Consider the following 19,004-nt stretch of genomic DNA (forward strand, 5'->3'; position numbering starts at 1 on the left):
TCCATAGGGTTGCTAGAGTTTCCCTGAGACCTGGCGGTTGACTTCCCACAGAGGAAGTGGTACAAGAGAGAGGGTAGAGAGGAAGCCACAATGCCTTTTACGATCTAGTCTGGGAAGTCATACACTATGGCTTCTAATATATTTTATTCTACTCACTAGAAGCAGGTCAGCAAGTCTAGCCCACACTCCACAGAGGAGAATTAAACACTGTAAGCTCTACCTCTTGAAGGGAAGTAAAGTGAAAGTTGCTCAGTCGTGTCCAACTCTTTGAGACCCCACAGACTCTACAGCCCATGGGATTCTCCAGGCCAGAATACTGGAGTGGGTAGCATTCCCTTCCCCAGGGGATCTTCCCAACCCAGGGATCGAACCCAAGTCTCCCGCGTTGCTAGCAGATTCTTTACCAGCTGAGCCACCAGGGAAGCCTTGAAGGGAAGAGTACCAAAGAATTTGTGGGAATACTGAAAACTACCACAGAAGACTATACTAATGATGATAACAATAGTCTTGCTGAAAGCTGTGTGCCAAGAGCTTTATACTAATTTATTCAATCTTCACAACAACCACTGGTGTGTGTGTGTGTGTGTGTGTGTGTGTGTGCGCGCGTGCGTGCACTAAGTTCCTTCAGTCCTGTCCGACTTTTTGCGACCCCATGGACTCTAGCCCACCAGGCTCCTCTGTCCATGGAATTTTCCCAGGGAGGAATACTGGAGCAGATTGCCATTTCCTACTCCAGGGGATCTTCCCAACCCAGGGATCAAACCTGCATCTCTTCCGTCTCCTGCATTGGCAGGCAGATTCTTTACTGCACCACCTGGGAAGGGCTACCACTGGGGTAGGTAATCATTATTAACTCCATTTTACAGACGAGGAAACTGAGATACGGAGAGGTTAAGTGACTTCTCTAAGGTTGCACAGCCTGTAAAGCGGTAAAGATAAGGGTCAAAACCAAGCAATCTGACTCGAGAGCCCATACTTTTAACCACTCCCCGTCCCTTCAACACACACACCCAGGACTAGCCTAAAACAGACAGACAGGGGAAGCAGCATCCTTCTGCAGTTGGTTTCCATACCTTGGCTTGTGCAGGAGTGCTCCTGGGAGGAGGACTTCTCAAAAGAAACTGAGAATAGAGGCAGAGATGGAGGGCCACCCCCGCCCCGCCCCGCCCCGCGCAAGGGTCTGGAGCGTGGGGGCCCGAGCACTCTTTCTGCCTCCTCACTGGAGGCCACACCACAGCCTAGCCCCTGTGGTCCCATCCACGCCCTGCCCAGGGCACCCATTTGTGCCCACAGAAGTGTTCCACCCCCACCCGTGACCCTCCGGCAATCCCTCCTGCCCCACAGCCTCTCAGAGGGGCCCCTGCTTTCACATCTTTGGGGCCCAGTCCATTTCTCCGCTCCCCGCGCCCCAGCCTTCCCGGGTGCCCACCCCTCACCGTCCGGCCCCGCGTCCGCCACTGCTGTGCCCCTCGCGTCCAGGCCCAGCCCAGCACCCCCTAACCCCTGGTCCGTTTCCCCCTCCTCAACCCGGTGTCTGACAGCCGGACAGCGGGATCTGCACAGCAAGTGAAATTCCCGTCGGATCGATAAAGCCGAAGCGCTGGCGGCGACGGGTCGATGGTTTTATCTGTCTCGGCCCCGCCGCGCCCGGCGCGCTGACAGTCCGACCGGCCGGCAAAGGCGTTCAAGGGCAGCCGCGCCCGCCGCCCCCGCCCCTCTCCGCACGCCCCCCGCCCTGCGGCCGCTGCGCCCACCGGACTGCGGGCTGGACCTCCCCGCCGCCGCCGCCCTCGTGATTTATCTGGATTTTTAATTGGAAAAAATTTGCGAATTAATTGATTTCAGGAACTTGCCAATTAACATTGTAATTGGGTGCGTGATAAATTCCCAAGGAGCGTGTCAGCTCCCTCCGGGCTGGGGGCCGTGGCGCCCGGGTGGGCGGGGAGGGTCCCCCGCCTGGGCTGCCCTTGCCCCGCCCCTGCCCGCTCTCCGGGAGACCCGAGGGGAGGAGAGGAGGTTGGGAGGGCTAGGAGACCCCCGCCCGCCTCTTCCCCACCTCAGTTCCGACCTGAGAGGGGACTTTAACCAGGTTATTTCACAGACGGGGAAACCGAGTCCTGCGGGAGGGCAGAGCCTGTGCGTGCATCGCTCAGAGTGTTCTGGGCAGAAGCCAGGTGAGGGCGTCCAGAGCCACTGTGGCTTCCCCAGCTCTCCAGTCCTCCCCTCTGTCCCCTTCTCGGCTCCTGTCCTTTCTTTCCTCTCCTCTCCTCTCCAGCTGTCCCCTCCCCCTCTCCCTTTGCCTCCTTTGCCCCCACCCCCCACCCCCGTCCCTCAGCCTGGCCAGCTCCTGAGTCTGTGGATGCTGCTGCCTGGGTGCCCTTCCTTCCATCGCCCTCCCACAGGGTCAGTCCCAGAGGCGCTCCTCTCTGGGTGGGCCTGGTTTGCGCTCTCTGCCCCCTTCTGCCCAACAGCACAGAGCATGCCCCCCACAGAGCACGCTGCTGTTTTATTAGACATACCTAAGGCAATGGCAAGCCACTCCAGTACTATTGCCTAGAAAATCCCATGGATGGAGGAGCCTGGTAGGCTGCAGTCCGTGGGGTCGCTAAGGGTTGGACACGACTGAGCGACTTCACTTTCCCTTTTCACTTTCACACATTGGAGAAGGAAATGGCAACCCACTCCAGTGTTCTTGCCTGGAGAATCCCAGGGATGGGGGAGCGTGGTGGGCTTCCATCTATGGGGTCATACAGAGTCGGACACGACTGAAGTGACTTAGCAGGAGCAGCAAGGGCTCACGCTGGTTGGGCTTCCCTGGTGGCTCAGCTGGTAAAGAGTCCGCCTGCAATGCTGGAGACCTGGGTTCGATCCCTGGGTTAGGAAGATCCCCTGGAGAGGGGAACAGCTACCCAGTCCAGTATTCTGGCCTGGAGAATTCCATGGACTGTATAGTCCATGGGGTCACAAAGAGTCGGACATGACTGAGTGTCCCAAACTAGGGCTGGCTGGTTTTCACAGACACCAACACAAATGTATGTAGACAACATACAGGCACACCCCCCCGATTCCAAAACATACACATGTGCTCACACCTACCCCCTCAAAGAACCACTTCCCATGGATGCTTGCCCCTACAGGCACACAGGCAGATAGACCCAGGAAGAAGAGTCAGAATTTCTGCTGGCAAAGCACTCACACTTCTCAAAGCACTCGTACATTCGAGATCAGAGGCCGTGCCCCCACACACTCCCTCACCTCATCCTCTCTCTTTACCCCTCTCAGTCCTGCACAGGCATTCCAGCTGACCCCAGGACGCAGCTAGCTGGACCAAGAAGAGCAAAGTTAGGTTGGGGACAGATAGTGGAGTGCCTTCAGTGCCGGAGGGTCACCTTAGAGAGGGGGAATTAGAACATCTGTGAGCTGGAGAAGCTCAGAGAGCTGAGCTGTAGGAGAATCACTCTGGAGGTGGCATGGAGCAGAATTTGGGGGTAGAAGCAAGGAAGCAAGTGAGGAAGTTAGGCAGGGTCCAGGGGACAGATGATGAGGCTCACCTAGGACAATGGCAGTGGCAGTGGGAACAGAGAAGAAAGAGAATGGTGAGACTGGTGGGGGACTAAGCAAGAGAACTTCGCTGATTACTTGTGGGGCACTTACTGACTTCGCTTTCTGACTTGACTCACAGGAATGGTGTCGATGGTAGAGAAGCAGATATCTGAGGGAAGGAGGAGACTGCAGACAGAGCTCTGGGTGCCCTGAGCTTTCTCTGGGATGGTGACAGTGTGGGGAGTGGATGTGGACAGACAGATGGGCAGGAACATAGATGGGAGCTGGAGATTGATGGGCAGGTTGGACAGTGGTCCCCAAACTTCTATGTGGCCCTCAGGCAGGAGTTTCTACCCCGAAATAGGAGAGAACCTTGGACTCTTTCAGAAATCACACAGAGCCAAAACTGAGGTTTGACTTGGAGGGCCCTGAACTCAGAGATCTTTTCCTGGAGGCTTCCTCAGTCACTCTGAGATCTGGTTTAGTCAGTGTTTTAAAGGGGCTGGAAAGAGCCAGAGGGAGGCTGGGTGACTCTAGAGGAGAGGCGGGGTGTGGAGATGGCAGTGCCCCCACCCCCACTTAAGCCTTATTTAAGGCCGGCCTCGGTGTTTGGTTGGGTAATGAACTAGATAAACAATTCCCCAAATAGATTAAAACGAAGTGTAACTTACAAAGGCGGCTGGTGATGATGGTTTATTCCCGGGCAGCACACCATTTCTTTATTTCCAAGGATAATTCAGTGTAAATCACCTTAATTAAAAGTGTCAGCCCAGCCCATGAATATTGTACTTAGGAACGCGTTTCCTGGGTCCCAGTTATAATTTAAAACCCATGGATCACTAGGCAGCGAGTGACTGAGAAGGGAGGAAATCGTTGGGGGCGGGCTGTGGAAACTGGGAGGGACGAAGGCAGAGCCGAGTGGATGGGCTGGGCGGGAGCCTGGCTGCCAGCGGCTCAGGGCTGAGAGCTCTCCTCTCCAAGGTGGGCCCCTGCCAGACTTCTCTCTCTAGGGGAAGCAAGCACACTTGGAGGTGATCAGGTTGTTGGAGGAAAGGTAGGGCAGGCGGGTGGGGGCGGGGGTGGTGCTTGCTCAGGGAGAGGGAAGGAGTCTGACCAGTCCAACTGGAGGGAAGGTGAAGAGGACTGGAGGAAAAGATCCAGAGGACTGGCTAAGGGAGAGGCTGGACATCCTGACCCTGGTCTTCATTTCTGTTTACCGGCAGAGTAAACGAAAGCTCAGTCAGCAGGGCCCTCCCCGAAGTGGAGAGAGTAAAAGAACTCAGAGCTCAGCCTGCCATCCTGAGTGTCTTTAGGAGGCAGTGGGGCCAACAGAAAAGCAGCACTGTGGACTCTGTCAGATAGGAACGCAAATCCCAAACCCTGCCTCGGCTGTGTGCACAGTGAGGTGTCACCCAGCCCGCCAGTCAACTCTAAAGTTTTTGTGACGATCAAAGAGACACACCTGAAGTTCCTAGTCCATGCCTGTCACGTGTGGTGGGTGCACAATTGTTCAGTCTTTCCTCTTCCATTTCACCCTGATTCTGCTCAGAAAACACTCAGACCTCAGTCCAGGGGCCTGGTGGGAAGTGTCATATAGTAGATGCCTTGTTTCTCTACCTGTAGGTCCAGGAATGGGGCCGGTAGCAGGGCTACAACAGCACTTGTTGACGGAGTGAAGGAGATAAAAGTAACAGACTCTTATCTAGTCGTTCCTTAACAGCAGCTCAGTTTCCTCTCTGTATCCCTTGTGTCCGGATCAGGAGCAGGAACACGGGGACCATTTATGAACAAAATGCCACTGAATAGAACCCAGTTTGGTGGCCTTTTCCAGTCTGTGATGCCCCCACTGTGTGATCAGACAGCTGTTTTTTGTTGTTGTTGTTAATATTTTGGCCACATCATGTGCCATGCAGGATCTTAGTTCCCTGACCAGAAATCAAACCCACGCCCAACCCCCACCTCCTCCACGAGCTGTTTTTACACTCAGATCTTAGTCTCGGCCTGCTACCAAGCTACCGGCCCCTTCGCTATGATGTACGTGTCTGCTTCTGTGGGTGTGTCCATGTATGGCTGCATTTACAGGTGCCTAAGTGTCAGGCGTGTGTCAGCACACGTGGTTGTCTGTACCTGTGCATGCTTGTGCGAAGGTGGGCACGTGAGCAGCTCTTCTTTCAGGCCTGGGTGACAGTTATGAATGTCTTTAAGGACACGGCCCTAGGAACACGACTCTGCCTGCGCCTCTGTGTGCATGTCTGAACCTCGGTGTGACCACACGTTGACAGAATTATAGAGACAATGGATATGTGCGTATCCACCTTTACACCAGGATTTCTCAACCTCAGCACTGTTAACATCTGGGCTGGGTAGTTTTTTGTTGTGAGGGGCTATCCAGTACCGTCTAATCCCCTGTACCCACTACCTGCCAGTAGAAAACTACCCGCTCTCTGTTGTGACGATCAAAAATGTCTCCAAATGTTGCCAGTTGTCTTCTGGGGGGCAAAATGGCCCTGGATGGAGAACTTCTGCTTTATCCAGATCTGCCTATGCCTTTGCTCACATATTAGGTGTGTTTATGCCTACCCCGTGGGTGTTGCCTGTGTGCACACGGCCTGCGTGTGCCCTGGGCATCTGCCCTGGGTGTGTGTCTTTTGTGCTGTATGGATCTCTTGGGCGTGCTCTACCTATACTGCTTGTATGTGCATGGGAACCCTATGGGAATGGGCTGTTTCTGCCTCCTGCCGGGTTTCCGCCGGCGCCTGTGTGTGCGTGTGTTTGTGTGCATGTGATAGCACGTGCATCAATGTGTGAGCACAGATGTGGTGAGCACAGAGGGGACAGCAGGGCGGGAGGGACAGGAACAGGGATATTAATGTTTCTGAAGTGGATCTGATTTGATACGTCTTGTTCCATTGTCAGCATCTGTTTAGCGGGGATTTGTAATACTTTGTGGCTCTGGATCACTCATGCTTAGCGCTGGGATGTGGCCTTGCATACCAATTTTGTTATTAAACACAGTCCTCGCCTCCCCCGCAGCCCATCCATCACCTCCCCCACCCCAGCCCCCGCCTGCTCTGAGCCACCCACCATATTTCAGGGCCCAGCTCCCGCCCGCCTGCCATGCCCGATGCCGGAGGGCCTGAGGCTGACAAATTGAATCAGGAGGAGATCATTCCTGGCCTAACGCAGTTTGCAGCATGTTGGAGGGAGAAGTGACAAGAGCCATGTCAGTTCCATCACCCCACTCCCATAGGAGCTAAGTGCAGGCTGGGGACAGGGCATGGAGGGGAGGGGGTAGGACAGGCAGAATCCTCAGGGCTGATAGGATGGGTCAGGGGAAGCCCCTTCCCTCAGATCTACAAGACAGCCTGCCATGCCTTGTGTCTATACCCCCGCCCCGGAGCCAACTCTGGCCTCTGGCCCCCGATGGAGGCTGAGCTGGCTGGGTGGGGCTTGGCTGAGCTGAGCCGGGCAACACTGTCTGTCTTCTCCCCCTGGGGTCTTCTTGCTGTTCTCTTGCATGCCCTGGGCAGCAAGTGGAATGGTCACCCTGTTCTCTTCTTTCTTGGCAGCAAGAATTCCCTTCTGAAGGATGCCATGGCTCCAGGCACCCCAAAGGTAGGTGGACAATTGTGTTTTTTTTTCTACCCATCCTAACGTAGGCCCACCCAGAACTGGTTCCTGAGAAAAAGGAGCTCTTCTTGGATCCCCAGCTGTCTTCAGGGTTTGATCGTCAGCCTGGGGTCTCGGGCTGCCCTGTGCACTCGAGCACATGCGTGCAGTCTGAGTGGGAGCTGGAGTATGCTCATCTGACTCCCTCTTCTTCCAGTCAGGATGGGGTCAAAGCCAAGAATGAACCGGGGGAGTGGGGGACCCAGACACTATAAGTCTGGAGAGACTCAAAAGGAGGAAGGTGAGCTGCAGCAGGTAAAGAAAAATAGACATGCAGGTCAAGACAGCTGGTGCAGGGCCTTAGAAAGCCAGACCATGGGATGAGTGCATGTGCTTTGTCCTGAGGGCAGCAGGGAGCCAGAGAGGATGTGGGCTCATTTGAGACCATCTGACTCTCTGAACAGACACCATGAAAGGGAAGCTTGAAAGCATCAGATGGAGAAAGGAAGAGTGAAGGGCAGTGGCTCCAAAGAGGGGCCAGAGGCCTCAGCAGGATGGCATGACTCGAACTGAGAACTCTCATAGGTGGCCACAGAGGTAGACGGTACTGCGTCCCTAAGGGGGATGATGTTTTGAAGGAGTGGGGACCTGGGGATGAAGACTAAACCCTTACTCACTGAGTGTCCTCTTTCCCCCACCCCTCAGTAAGGTGGCATCCTGTCTTAATAAATTCTCACAATGACTTGTAAAGGCAGGAATCCTCAGCCCTTTCTATAGGGAGTGAGGAATGAGCACTGAATGGATGAAACTTACTTTCTGACTGTGCCGCAGGGCTTGTAGGATCTTAGTTCCCCAACCAGGGGACGAACCTGCACCCTTGGCAGTGAAAGTGCAGAGTCCAAACCACGGGTCCGCCAGGGAATTCCTCAGAATGGATGAAATCAGTGAGTGAGTGTGTGTGGAGCGACTAGAGCAGAAGCCAAGAAGAGAGCCTGGGACTCCTGTGGGGGCAGCGTCAAGAGAAGGCCCAGAGCCAGGGAAGAAGCAGAAGAGGAACAGTGATGATGAGGAGGGGCACAGGAGAGCACGGTGTCCTGGGGCCCTAAGGGAAAAAACGCCAGACTGTCTGGGGTAGTCAGATGTCAAACAGGAGGGCTGGAGAAGGCGGCTGTCGTATTTAGATGTCTTATAGGCACAGGTGACCTCTGAGAGGGCAGTTTTGGGAAAAGGAGCCGGAGTGACAATGTTACTTCCAGGGGTTGGCCCATCTCCCCTGCAGGCCTGTCTAAAGGAGTGGACTCTGCACCTTCATGCACTCAACACAGAACGGAGGACAGAGGAGGGGCAGGGGACCTAGCCCAGCCCTGGGCCGAGGCAGGCCCCGGGCAAGGTAGCAAAGCCCTCCCAGCCCTAAAGGGAAGAGATGTGGGGGGAGAGTCACACTGGCTAAGCCTGGCCCAGCCTGCAGTCTTCAATGGCTGTGGTTAAGGGAGACAGGTCATCAGGTCAGGAAAAACCACTGACCTGACTCACACCTAAGCACGGCTGGCAGGGCTGGGGACTTGACCCCAGTGAGGCCTGTGTTCAAAGCACAGACACAGACCACATCCATACTTGGTTCCCCCCACACACAGATGCACACCCACTCACCTACCCCCCGCCCATCAGAATACTTACACAGGAAATCTTAAACGTGCGGATTCCTGCAACCACCGACGTCTGCATTATTGATAATCAGATTCGGAGGCAATGGCCACCACTTACTCACTTCTAGATAGAAGCTCATGCCCCCAAAGCTGAGGGTTTCAGGGTCTATCTTCTGCCTTGACCCAGGCTTTAGGGAAGCAGGTCATGGGTGGAAGAGGCACGAGGTATAAGGTTCAAGCAAGAGACTGAGAGGACAGGGAGACGGAGGGAGGGAGGAGGAGGAGAGGGCGAGGGGGCCTCAGACAAGATTGATGGCCTCGTTGCCATTAAGAAAAAAATTAGCCGGTGGCGGCTATCATATTAAAGGGTGAAGAAGCCGTGAATTATTTTCTTAAAGATCTTATCGCTTACAATGATAATTTTACCTTCCAAAAGGCCACTTTTAATGAGGCGAAGAGCCAGGCAAAAAGTCATGATTTAATGCCGGGATTTTTTTTTTTCAAAACACATTTTACTGCTTTTTGGTCCATGTTTAAAAAGCGCCAGTGACCTTTTTCTATTCCATTTGCCCCAGGTGTAATTCTGAGGCCTCTCAGGGCTTCTAACCTAGAGAGAATGAGTGAGAGAGCGCGCAAGCAAACGAGCTCAAGCTTTCTCCTGATGGAGGGGCGGGGGCCCCACGATGCCATCCCTCCTCAGCATCCTCCTTGGGACCAGAGGAGGAGGAGGAGGAGGACCTTGCCTGAAAGTCCACCTCTTCTCTGAGCTGGGAGCTGAGGCACCCACTAGGCCTCCCACTGGGCCGGGGTGGGTGAGGAAGGGGCTCCGAGTTGCAGGGAATCCCACCCCAGACCCTGCCCGGCCTCCTCCCCGATCCAGCTCCTGGTCTGAGGCCGAGTCAGGGAGCCCTGCCAGACCAGCAGCTGCCCCCTCCCCTCCCAGGGCCCTCAGGCATGAGGATGTGCAGCGTGGCCACCGCATGCGGGTCACATCCTAAGGCTCAGTCGGAGATGAAGGATAAATGGCTGCTCCATCTTTCCCAGATTGCTTTCTTTGGGCTGTCACTGGCGATTTGGCATGGTTTTCTAGGCTGGGGAGGCCTCCGAGGGAATTGTATGCTTCCGGCTCAGAGCTGTGCAGGCTGGAGAAGGTGGGGGTTGGGGGGGCAAGGGAAGCATGGATTGCTTTCAGGCCTCCAGGCCCCCAGTTTGCAGCTGAACAGGCCTTGGCACGAGCCAGCAAGAGCAGGCTGAACGTGCCATGTGGTATTTAGAATTGTGGAGCTCGTGCAGCTTAAAGCAGACAGTTTATTAATCTAAACTGCGGGCGTATGTAGAAGAGGCCGTGCGGGATTGACACGGGGGGGATTAGTTTTGCTGTGGTTTTTGCCGGGGTCGCCGCCACAGCACAGGGAGAAGTGGAGCTGGCGCACATCCTGAGCTACACAGAGGAAACTCATACATACTATTTAATTTACTGTCTCCATAGCGGGGCTGCCACCAGCCTGTATTAGGGGCAAGCAGAGTGGCAAGGATGTGGCTCTACCCCAACCCTTCAGGGTCCCAGAGTCTCTGCTCCCTACGGGAGAACAAAGCCTATACAGCCTCAGCCCCCTGGGAGGCCTGCCCCATGGGGACAGAGATTAGTTGGAGTGGAGGAGACTGGACCCTCTCCAGGGGCTTCCACCCATCCCCAGGATCAAGCCATCCTCTCCCACAACCAGACTCCGGGGCCTGACCACATGCCTTTAGAATCTCAAGTGTAGCCTCCACCCCTCTGCCCTCCTTTTCTCTGCCTCTCTCCTAAAAGCTCCATAGGACCGGACATCCTAGGGGATGGACTGTAGGTCTCACTCAGCCTGAGGCCATGTGTCCTTTTCCTTCTTTCAGTCCCTCTTGTTGTCTGCTTCCATCAAGAGGGAAGGAGAGTCTCCGACGGCATCACCACACTCATCAGCCACTGACGACCTGCACCACTCAGACAGATACCAGGTGAGCAGGGGTGGGCTGGGCACTTGGATGAGTCCTTCAGTTAACACACACTTAACTCCTCCTCTCCCCAGAAGACGGGGGGAAGGACTGAACTGTGTTTGGTTCCCCTTGTGTCTAGTGACCCTAAGTGAACCAGAAGGCACAGGTGTCATGGAACGTGCCTTACATAGACGGACTTTAGGGAGAGATGCCAAGGTCATCTGGGCCTGGGTGGGCTCTTCTGAAGCATCCCAGCCATCTGCCCTCTAGGATTCAGTGTCATCAAGGACCCAGGGAGGTGGCCCAGCATCACCTAAAGACTTCACACTTCAAAACCAGAATCCCCTGAGCAAAGAGCCATCAATTCTGCCAGACCACAGTGTTGGGAATGGGGGGGGGGGGAGGCGTGGAATACTGCCTGTGAGTGCCTTGGGCAAACAGGATAGGAATAACCATACAATCCTCGAGCAGAAAAGCAGGAGGGGACTTAAGGGGAACATCCCAGTTTATCCAGACCTTTATGGAGGAAAGGAGAAAGGGCTTCCGAGAAGCTTGTGTCTGAGAAGAGACAGAGCCCCACCTGCAGGAGCCCCAGTCAAAGGGTGTAACACAAGGCCTGCCCCAAGGAACATGTGCCTAAATGGCAGTGGGGCTTCTCAGGGAGCCATCATGTGAAAAGGGAAACGCAACCCTGACTAATGCAAAGAGACAAGGCAGCAGGGACCTGTCATCTGGGGCAGGGAACCAGGGTCACTGCTGGCACTCAGGAAGCCTTTCCTGGAATTTGAGGCCTTCTCTGTGGGTGCCTCTTCTTCTCCATTAACACAGCCTGGCATCAGGGTGCAGAGCTTAGTGAGTGAAATACCACGTACAGACTGTACACCAGCTTCCACTGGCACCTCCTCTGTTCACTGTTTCTGTATGCGACTCAAAGTACAGAGCCCAAAGTTTCAGCTCTGCGGAGGGATCCCTACTCTTGTGAGCCCTAGTTTAAGAAAGGCAGTCAGTCCTCACCTAGACAATCCTGCTTCAAGATGGAGCAATGACCCAACTTGAAGGAATTCTGGGATAGGGAGATAAGGCTCCATCCCAGAGAATTCTACTCCCAAGGGAAACAGAGCCCTGCCTTTGGAGGCTCTTCTCTCTACTTCAGCCACAGCATCAGCCCCACTATTTGCTGAGCCAGGGAGAGTAACCATCAGGCACAGACATGGCATGCTAGGCACAGGCTAGGTGTGCTAAGGAATGGCACCAAGGCCTCCAGGGCCATACACGGTGATTTAGATTCAACATGTATTTCAAGGTTCCATTCCTAATACTGCCTTCTGTGAATCCTGTGGTCAATGCTTGCCAGATTAATGCTAACCACTCCTTGGCTGTGCCATTCCTTTCTTGCCTCTGTGTGTTTTTACACATGCTGTTTTTAATGGGATTATTTTACCCGAACCCATCAAATTTCTATTTATTCTTCAACAAACTGCCCCAATCTCCTCTGCTCTAGGAAGCCTGTCTGGATTAGCATTCTCTCCTCATGACCCCTGTGCGTCCCTGTCATTGCTCTTATCATCCTATACTCTGATCGCCCATTTAATGTTTTATCCACAAGTATATAACAAGTCAGCCCCAAACCCAGTGACCTAAGACAACTGTGATTTCTCATCTGTTGGTTGATTCCTGAAGCTCATTCAGCTGGAGGACTAGCTGGGCTGGAGAGTCCAAAATGGCCTCACCACATGTTGGGAGATCAGGGATCTTGGTTTTCTTCCATATGGTCTATCATCCTCCAGTAGGTTAGACTGACTGCCTTACTTGGCAGTCTCAGGGCAGTGTCATGCCAAGAGGGCGAAGGCCAAAGCTGCAAGGCCTCTTGAGGCCTAGGCTCTGGAACTCACCCATCACTTGGCAGAGCAAGTCACAGGGCTAATACATAATCGAGGATGAGGAAATGCAGCTCGTGATAGGAGGAACTGTGAAGAATTGTGAACATACTTTATCTATCATGATGAGACTCACTCCTGCATTAGATTGGGGTGGGGGGGCGGGTGGTTGCTCTCTAAGGCAAAAGAGAAGTATCCTTCTTTACACCCTGGCTTTACTCAACCATTTATCTAGTACTCATGCTCAGCTCAGTGTCCTTGCCTTCAAGGGGTTAGATTTGCAGATAGATAATTTCTAAGTGCTTTAAATGCTATGATGCGAGTGTAAATAAGTCTCTAGGACAGCACAGTGGAAAGAGAAAAATCAGAATAAGATTCACAGAGGAGGTAATGACTGAACAGAATGAGCAGGAGTTCACTTTGGTGGACAAGGAAGAATATTCCCAACAAGGCAACACTGTGTGCAAAGGACATAGAGGTGTAGCACAGAATGATATATCCGGGGACCCACCAGCAGCTCAGTTTTGTTAGAATGTAAAACACAAGGGGAACTGGTAGAAGGTGAAGCTCGAATTCCCTGATCTATACACAATGCCTGGCATGTAGCAGTAGCTCAATTATGTTGTTTAAAAAAATCATCAAACTTGCCTTTGAAATCAGAGGGTACTGGTTTCTGTTTTCGAGTCCCATTTCCTTAGCCCCTGCTGGGTTACCTAACCCTTTAACCATTACCTCACTTTACCCTCATAGCAACTGTGCAAGCTAGGATTCATTGCCCCAATTTATTGCTAAGGAAACAGGCCTAGAGAGAAGTGACTTTTCTAAGCACACATACATGTGAAGAACCAAGTCAGGCTGAGTCTGTCTGGCCCTGAATCCTAGATTGCCTCCCAGCCCTCCAGTTGGGCTCAGGAACTTCCCTCATAAACATCCTCCTCTCCTTCCCACGGATTTCTTCTGCATGCCAAACCCTGTGCTGGGAGACTGCATGGATATGAGCTCCCAGGGAGAAGGGACAGGTGCAAATAATCAAAATATCCAAACTCAAAATGAAGCCAAGGGACTCTGAAAACTAAAGAGAAAGCAACTAACTCAACATTGGGGGAAATATGAAGTCTTCCCACCCAGAGTCCTGTAGGATGAACAATAGTTAACCAAGCAGGGAATACGGGTGTATGGAGAATAATCTAGCCCAGAGTGCAGAGCACGGAGTGCTCAAAGAGCTACAGGTAGCTCTGCAAAGCTGAGTGTCAGGAAGGCAAAAGGAGAGAGCAGGAATGGTAGAAGAGTCTGGAGAAGCAGGCAGAGCAGATCAGAGATGACCTGAATGCAGATCATCTCAGTGGAGAACCACTGGAAGATTTAAAGGGGAAGAAGGAAAGAGGGTCAATTTTGCACGATAGGAAGATCACACTGCATGTAGTGTGAAGGATGGGGTACAGAGAAAAAAGCTGGAGATCAGAAGGCCAGATGGGTGACAGCTGCAAATTTAGAGAGCTCAGTAAGATTATGAACTACAGCAGTGAATCCAAGATAGGTATAGCGACTGAAAAAACACACAGGGGTGTTTTCCAAGTGCTGTGCCGAGCTCTGGGTTCACTCATGACTCACACAAGGTCCCGTCCCTGGAGTGGTCTGATAAAAATCTGTATAAGCCATACTGAGGGTAGAGATTGAAGTAGAGAAGAAATTATATTTTTCAAACAGCTCTAGAAGGATAAGTAGGAGATACACAGAGGTGGAGATGAGAAGGTTTAAAAGACCTTTAAAGGTAGACTGTCTGAGATAAGAGAAGAATTGAGCGCGAGAAACTGAAGGAGGGTGGGATCAAGGACGACTCACTTTCAAGTTTCTGGTGTGGGCACACCAGAGTGGATGGTGGTATCCCGTTAGGAACTGAGAATCCTGGAGGAAAGCACTTGTTTGAGGGATGCTGGGTTCCAACTCGTGGGTGTGCGTTACCAGTGGGAGCTCCAGGGGTTGTCCAGAAAACAGCTGAAATGTTTGGAATCCTCTAGTGTCCAGACTGCTGAAATGCTAGGGACTGAGGGCTGGACAGTTGGGACTTGCGGTGGCATGACCCGCGGCGATCAGGAAGTCCTACGCTACCTCCCCAGCAAAGGGGTAGCGGCTCGGGAGGCGGGAGCCGGGCGGGGTTCCGGGACGGAAGAAGCCCCGCGCTAGGAAGGGGCGTGGAGTTGGGTGGGAGGACCTCACAGCAGCTAAAACCGGGGCGGGTTGGGTTTTGCGGGCGGTGGGAGGAACCCCTGGGCGGCCTCAGCCTGTTGCTGCCCGAGCGCGAGCAGCTGTTTCCCGGTCCTGGTCCAGCAGACCCACCCCTCCACCTCCCACTTCTTGAACTTTCACCCCCGGCGCGCGACGGCGGCGGGTCACGTGACCAGGGCCAACATGGCCGCCGCCGCCGCTGGGAGCTGAGGTGCCGCCGCCGCCGGGCAGCCGGGGGGAATCCGCCCGCATCGCCGCCCTCGCCGGCCGGGCGGCCGCGGGGCCCGGAGCGCCGGAGGCCGGGGCTGGGGCGGCACCGCGCGGCGGCCTCCGGGGCCCGATAGAGCAGCCCCCGGCGGCTATGCCGAGGGCCCGGAGCGGCCGGCGGAGCAGGGGGGCCGGCGGGAGGGAGGAAGTAGGTTTGTTTACGGGCTGTTTGGGGCGGGGCAGGCCTGGACTGGGGTCCGGGGCTGGGGCGGGGGCTGGGATTCCCGGCCGCGCTGACGCTGTCTTCTCTTTTTTGCATCTGCCCGGGATTTTCTCCCAGACCTTCTTGCGAGTGCGAGCCAACCGGCAGACCCGACTGAATGGTGAGTCTTGCGCAGCCCCTCCCTTCGCCCCACCCCCGGCCTCCTCCCTCCCTCACTGCCTGCAGCTCCTGGCTTGCCTGGGTCTCTTCAGCGTTAGGGCCCGTTGGCTTCCTCGCAATCACAGCGCCTCAGTATGTGCCCACCGAGGCTGCCGCCCTCAGTTTCCCCATCTGTTTAATGGAGGTGATGGTTGCCAGCTCTTGCGTGAGCCTCTCTAGGCCTTGAAGAACCCTGGGGGGCAATAAGTGGCAGAGAATGAGGAACAAGCCACACAATTCCACTTAGGAGCTCCGCTTTGAATTTGCAAACTGCTGGGACCTCACTGTACAAGCCGGCAGGGCGCTGAGAATGTTTTTCTTCCAGTTTTTAATCAGTGCCCAGTCGTGTGAATACAGCCTCTCTGCTGAGACTTGACAATGCAGTGAGATCTGGAGTTCCCACGGCAACAGGAACTAACTCATCCCAGGGCTCTTTGAGTTATCAGTCAGCCCACATTTCACAAAGGTGATCAGCGTGGGCTCAACAGCTCTTAGAGGCCTTGTCTGAAAGCACGCTGTGTATGCACTACCTGGCAGCTCCCCCCACCACCTTTTGGATTCAAACCTCTGGAGCATTCCTGTTTGCTGAACAAACTGGATGATCTAGTTTTTTGTGCTGACTAGGGTGTGGTATATCTGGGGATTGGCTGTAAGGGGCTTAGGGGTCTCTGGACCAGCTGGTAAGGCCATCGATGTTCAAGATCCCCAGTTCCTGCCACTTGGTTTCTGCTGCCAGGCTGAGCCCCAGATTGGGAAAAGGAGAGCATTTATCATGGGCCGGCACCATGTTAAGCTGCTCTATCATAACTGAGAGGGAGTGTTAACACTCGTTTTGTAGATGAGGAAACTGAGGCTGGGACAGGTGAAGCGATTTGTTGAAAACCACACAGCTGGGATATAGCCAAGCCATGATTTGAACCCGTTAACCCACTCCAGTATTCTTGCCTGGAGAATTCCACAGACAGAAGAACCTGGTGGGCTATAGTCCATGGGGTTGCAAAGGGTCGCCCACGACTGAGTGATAAACACACATGCCTCCAAAGCCTGTGCTGCTTGGACCATGCCATGCTGCCTCCTTGGCAATACTTTGACTTCTCCTATTAGTGGAAGCTTCCAAGTAGGGAGCATACTTTTCCCTATCATGCTTTAGTAAGCTTAGTTCAGGACTTAGAAGATGGATGGGAAGAAAATAACCAAACTTGCCTTGCTTATCTGAGAATTTCCAGGGGACACCCAGTCCATCAGGGTGCTTTCTGGGACCACAAGGAGTTTTCTGGCATGGGTGGCTTGGGCAAGGAGGGCATCCGGTGTCCTGCCTTCCTTGGCAATCCAGTGAGATTCACCTGTTTATTCAGTTATCAGTGTCTGCCACAGTCTCCTTCTTATCAGAGAGGCATTCCCTCCGGCTCTAGGCAGGTAAGGGGAGGCACCTTTGTACTGGAGCACGGCTCCATACAGCCTTCTCGAACTCTCAGGGTCACTTGCTCAATGCCTTTCTGATATTTAGCATCCCTTCTCCACCCCAGCCCTGGCTCTAGAGTGTCAAGGTGGCTTGAGCCTGTGATTCCAAGGGTTAGGGCAGTCAAGGTGAAAGAGTCTAGATCTTTGTCCACAAAATCAAGTGGGCACCAGAACATGGTCACATCTCCTGTAGTGAGAGCACCGGAAACTGAGGAGATGGGCCAGGCTGCAGGCCAAGGTTTCTCAAACTCCATGCTCAGTCCTTGTGGGATGGTGGCTTTCCTGTTGATTTGGGTCTTTCTAGGGCATCACCGACTCTGTGGACATGAGTTTGAGTGTACTCCGGGAGTTGGTGATAGACAGGGAGGCCTGGCGTGCTGTGATTCATGGGGTCACGGAGAGTCGGACACGACTGAGCGACTGAACTGAACTGAACTGAACTGAGGGCTGCTCTGTTCTGGAGTAACTCCCTGCTTCCTGCTTCAGGCCCTCAACAGGCAAGAGCTGGGGTTCCAAGTGCTGCCCTAGCACACTCACAGGATCTGTCTTTGTTAATAGTGATCAGTTGGGGTCACTCTTGGGACAAGAGAGCATTCGAAGCTATGGAGTAAGGCATGGTTTCCTATCCTGCCTTTGCCACTTTTTAGCTACCTGGGCAACTGCCTGATTGAGCTTTAAGTATCTTTATCTGGCAAAATGCTTAATGCAAACTGGTTTCCAGATATAGAATAAAATGAGCTTGCTTGTGTAAGGTAGTTAAATCTTGCACACCGTTGAAGCTCTGAATTGTAACTTATCAACTGTCACCTGCATCACCGTTCACCAGTGTCTCACTCCCTAGCCTGCGTTGATGAGCCTTCCCACTAGGGTCAGTATCCGTGAAAAAGTTCTTTCTGGCCTTGCAGTGGGGAACCCTTCCTTCCTTGGCTGGCTCCACCCCCACCCTAATCAGTCTGGTCTCCAAGTGGCTAGCTCTGCATCAAGGGAGGGGATAGAGGGAACAGAGTCCCTTGTTTTGACCCCTTCCTGCTTCAGTGACAGGAGGGCTGCAGAGAGGGATTAGTGAGCTAATTAGAAATGATTGCATCTCTCAGCATTAATTAGCAGTGCTGTGGGCTTGCAGTGTGCACTTTGGAATTGAGCCCCCTGTGGGACAGCATGGCAGGCAGCCCTCTGCCTCGGGGGCCTGCCAGCCCCTCTTCACTGATTAGAAATGATGGAACAGGTTCGGGTAGGCACAGTAAGGGCTACCCTCTCAGGATATCCGGGCTCTGTGACTCAGACCCTCTGTACCTTTATGACTGGGCCTCGATCTCCTCTTCTGTAAAATGGAACCAGTGGACCTGAGAGCTCCTCCCTGGGATGATTCTATATAGGACACTGAGGGCTGTACTTCGGGCCTGCTGGCCCAGGAACAAAGCGGTTTTAACTGATACGTGAATAGCTGGCCAAATCAGGCCCCTGGAGAGACTTTGGATTCTAGCCAAGAGGTGATCTCTAAAGTTGTGTGTCTTGACTCTAAAAGAGCCTGTGATCTTGGCTTCTGGGGAGATACCTAGTAAGTGCCAAGGGGAGCATCTTTGCTCACTAGACTCATTGAGCACCACAGGTAGGCAGCTGTGGGTTGAACTTGAGCCAGCTGTGTCCAAAGAGTGGACACTCGGCTAGCCTAGCACCAGTCTCCTCCCTAGGTGCTCGTGGCAAGGCCCAGACCCCAAAGGAGCTGAAGGTGCTGCATAACAAGGGCAAGATTGGGCATGAGCCAGAGGGCTAATGGCTGGCAAGAGGTCAGGATATGTCAGTCCCACTGTGACCTTGGGAGCTTCAGTGACCGTCTGCCTGTTCTGTGCTTTGTTTTGGTTTCTCCACGCAGCTCGGATTGGGAAAATGAAACGGAGGAAGCAAGATGAAGGGCAGGTATGTCCCCTGTGCAGCCGCCCCCTGGCAGGATCGGAGCAGGAGATGAGTAGGCATGTGGAGCATTGCCTTTCTAAGGTAGAGGGGCCATCACCACCTACCCCGCCCCCTTCCCCTGACACTAGC

At 53.8% G+C, this 19,004-nt stretch overlaps 1 protein-coding gene and 1 long non-coding RNA gene across 7 annotated transcripts in view; one reads left to right on the top strand and one right to left on the bottom strand.

The window, feature by feature from the left end:
• Positions 1–14,832, bottom strand: part of LOC129541529 (uncharacterized) — a 32,569-nt gene extending 17,737 nt beyond the window's left edge. For all 3 annotated transcript variants that reach the window (XR_008682837.2, XR_016037173.1, XR_008682836.2), the window contains exon 1: positions 14,489–14,832. This is a non-coding gene — a long non-coding RNA (uncharacterized LOC129541529). The remainder of the gene's footprint in view (positions 1–14,488) is intronic.
• Positions 1–19,004, top strand: part of RNF220 (ring finger protein 220) — a 265,367-nt gene that overhangs the window by 230,653 nt on the left and 15,710 nt on the right. For 2 of the 4 annotated variants that reach the window (XM_088835246.1, XM_088835247.1), the window contains exons 3-6: positions 7,113–7,158; positions 10,689–10,790; positions 15,420–15,462; positions 18,835–18,956. In XM_088835246.1, coding sequence (XP_088691372.1) covers positions 7,113–7,158; positions 10,689–10,790; positions 15,420–15,462; positions 18,835–18,956 — 313 coding nt within the window. Of the gene's footprint in view, positions 1–7,112; positions 7,159–10,688; positions 10,791–15,035; positions 15,288–15,419; positions 15,463–18,834; positions 18,957–19,004 lie in introns of those variants that run through there. The other 2 variants (XM_055403483.2, XM_088835245.1) reach the window with 2 other exon arrangements.

Source organism: Moschus berezovskii, chromosome 4 (genome assembly GCF_049115385.1).
Source record: "Moschus berezovskii isolate FMDL1 chromosome 4, NW_MosBer_1.0, whole genome shotgun sequence".
NCBI lineage: Eukaryota > Metazoa > Chordata > Mammalia > Artiodactyla > Moschidae > Moschus > Moschus berezovskii.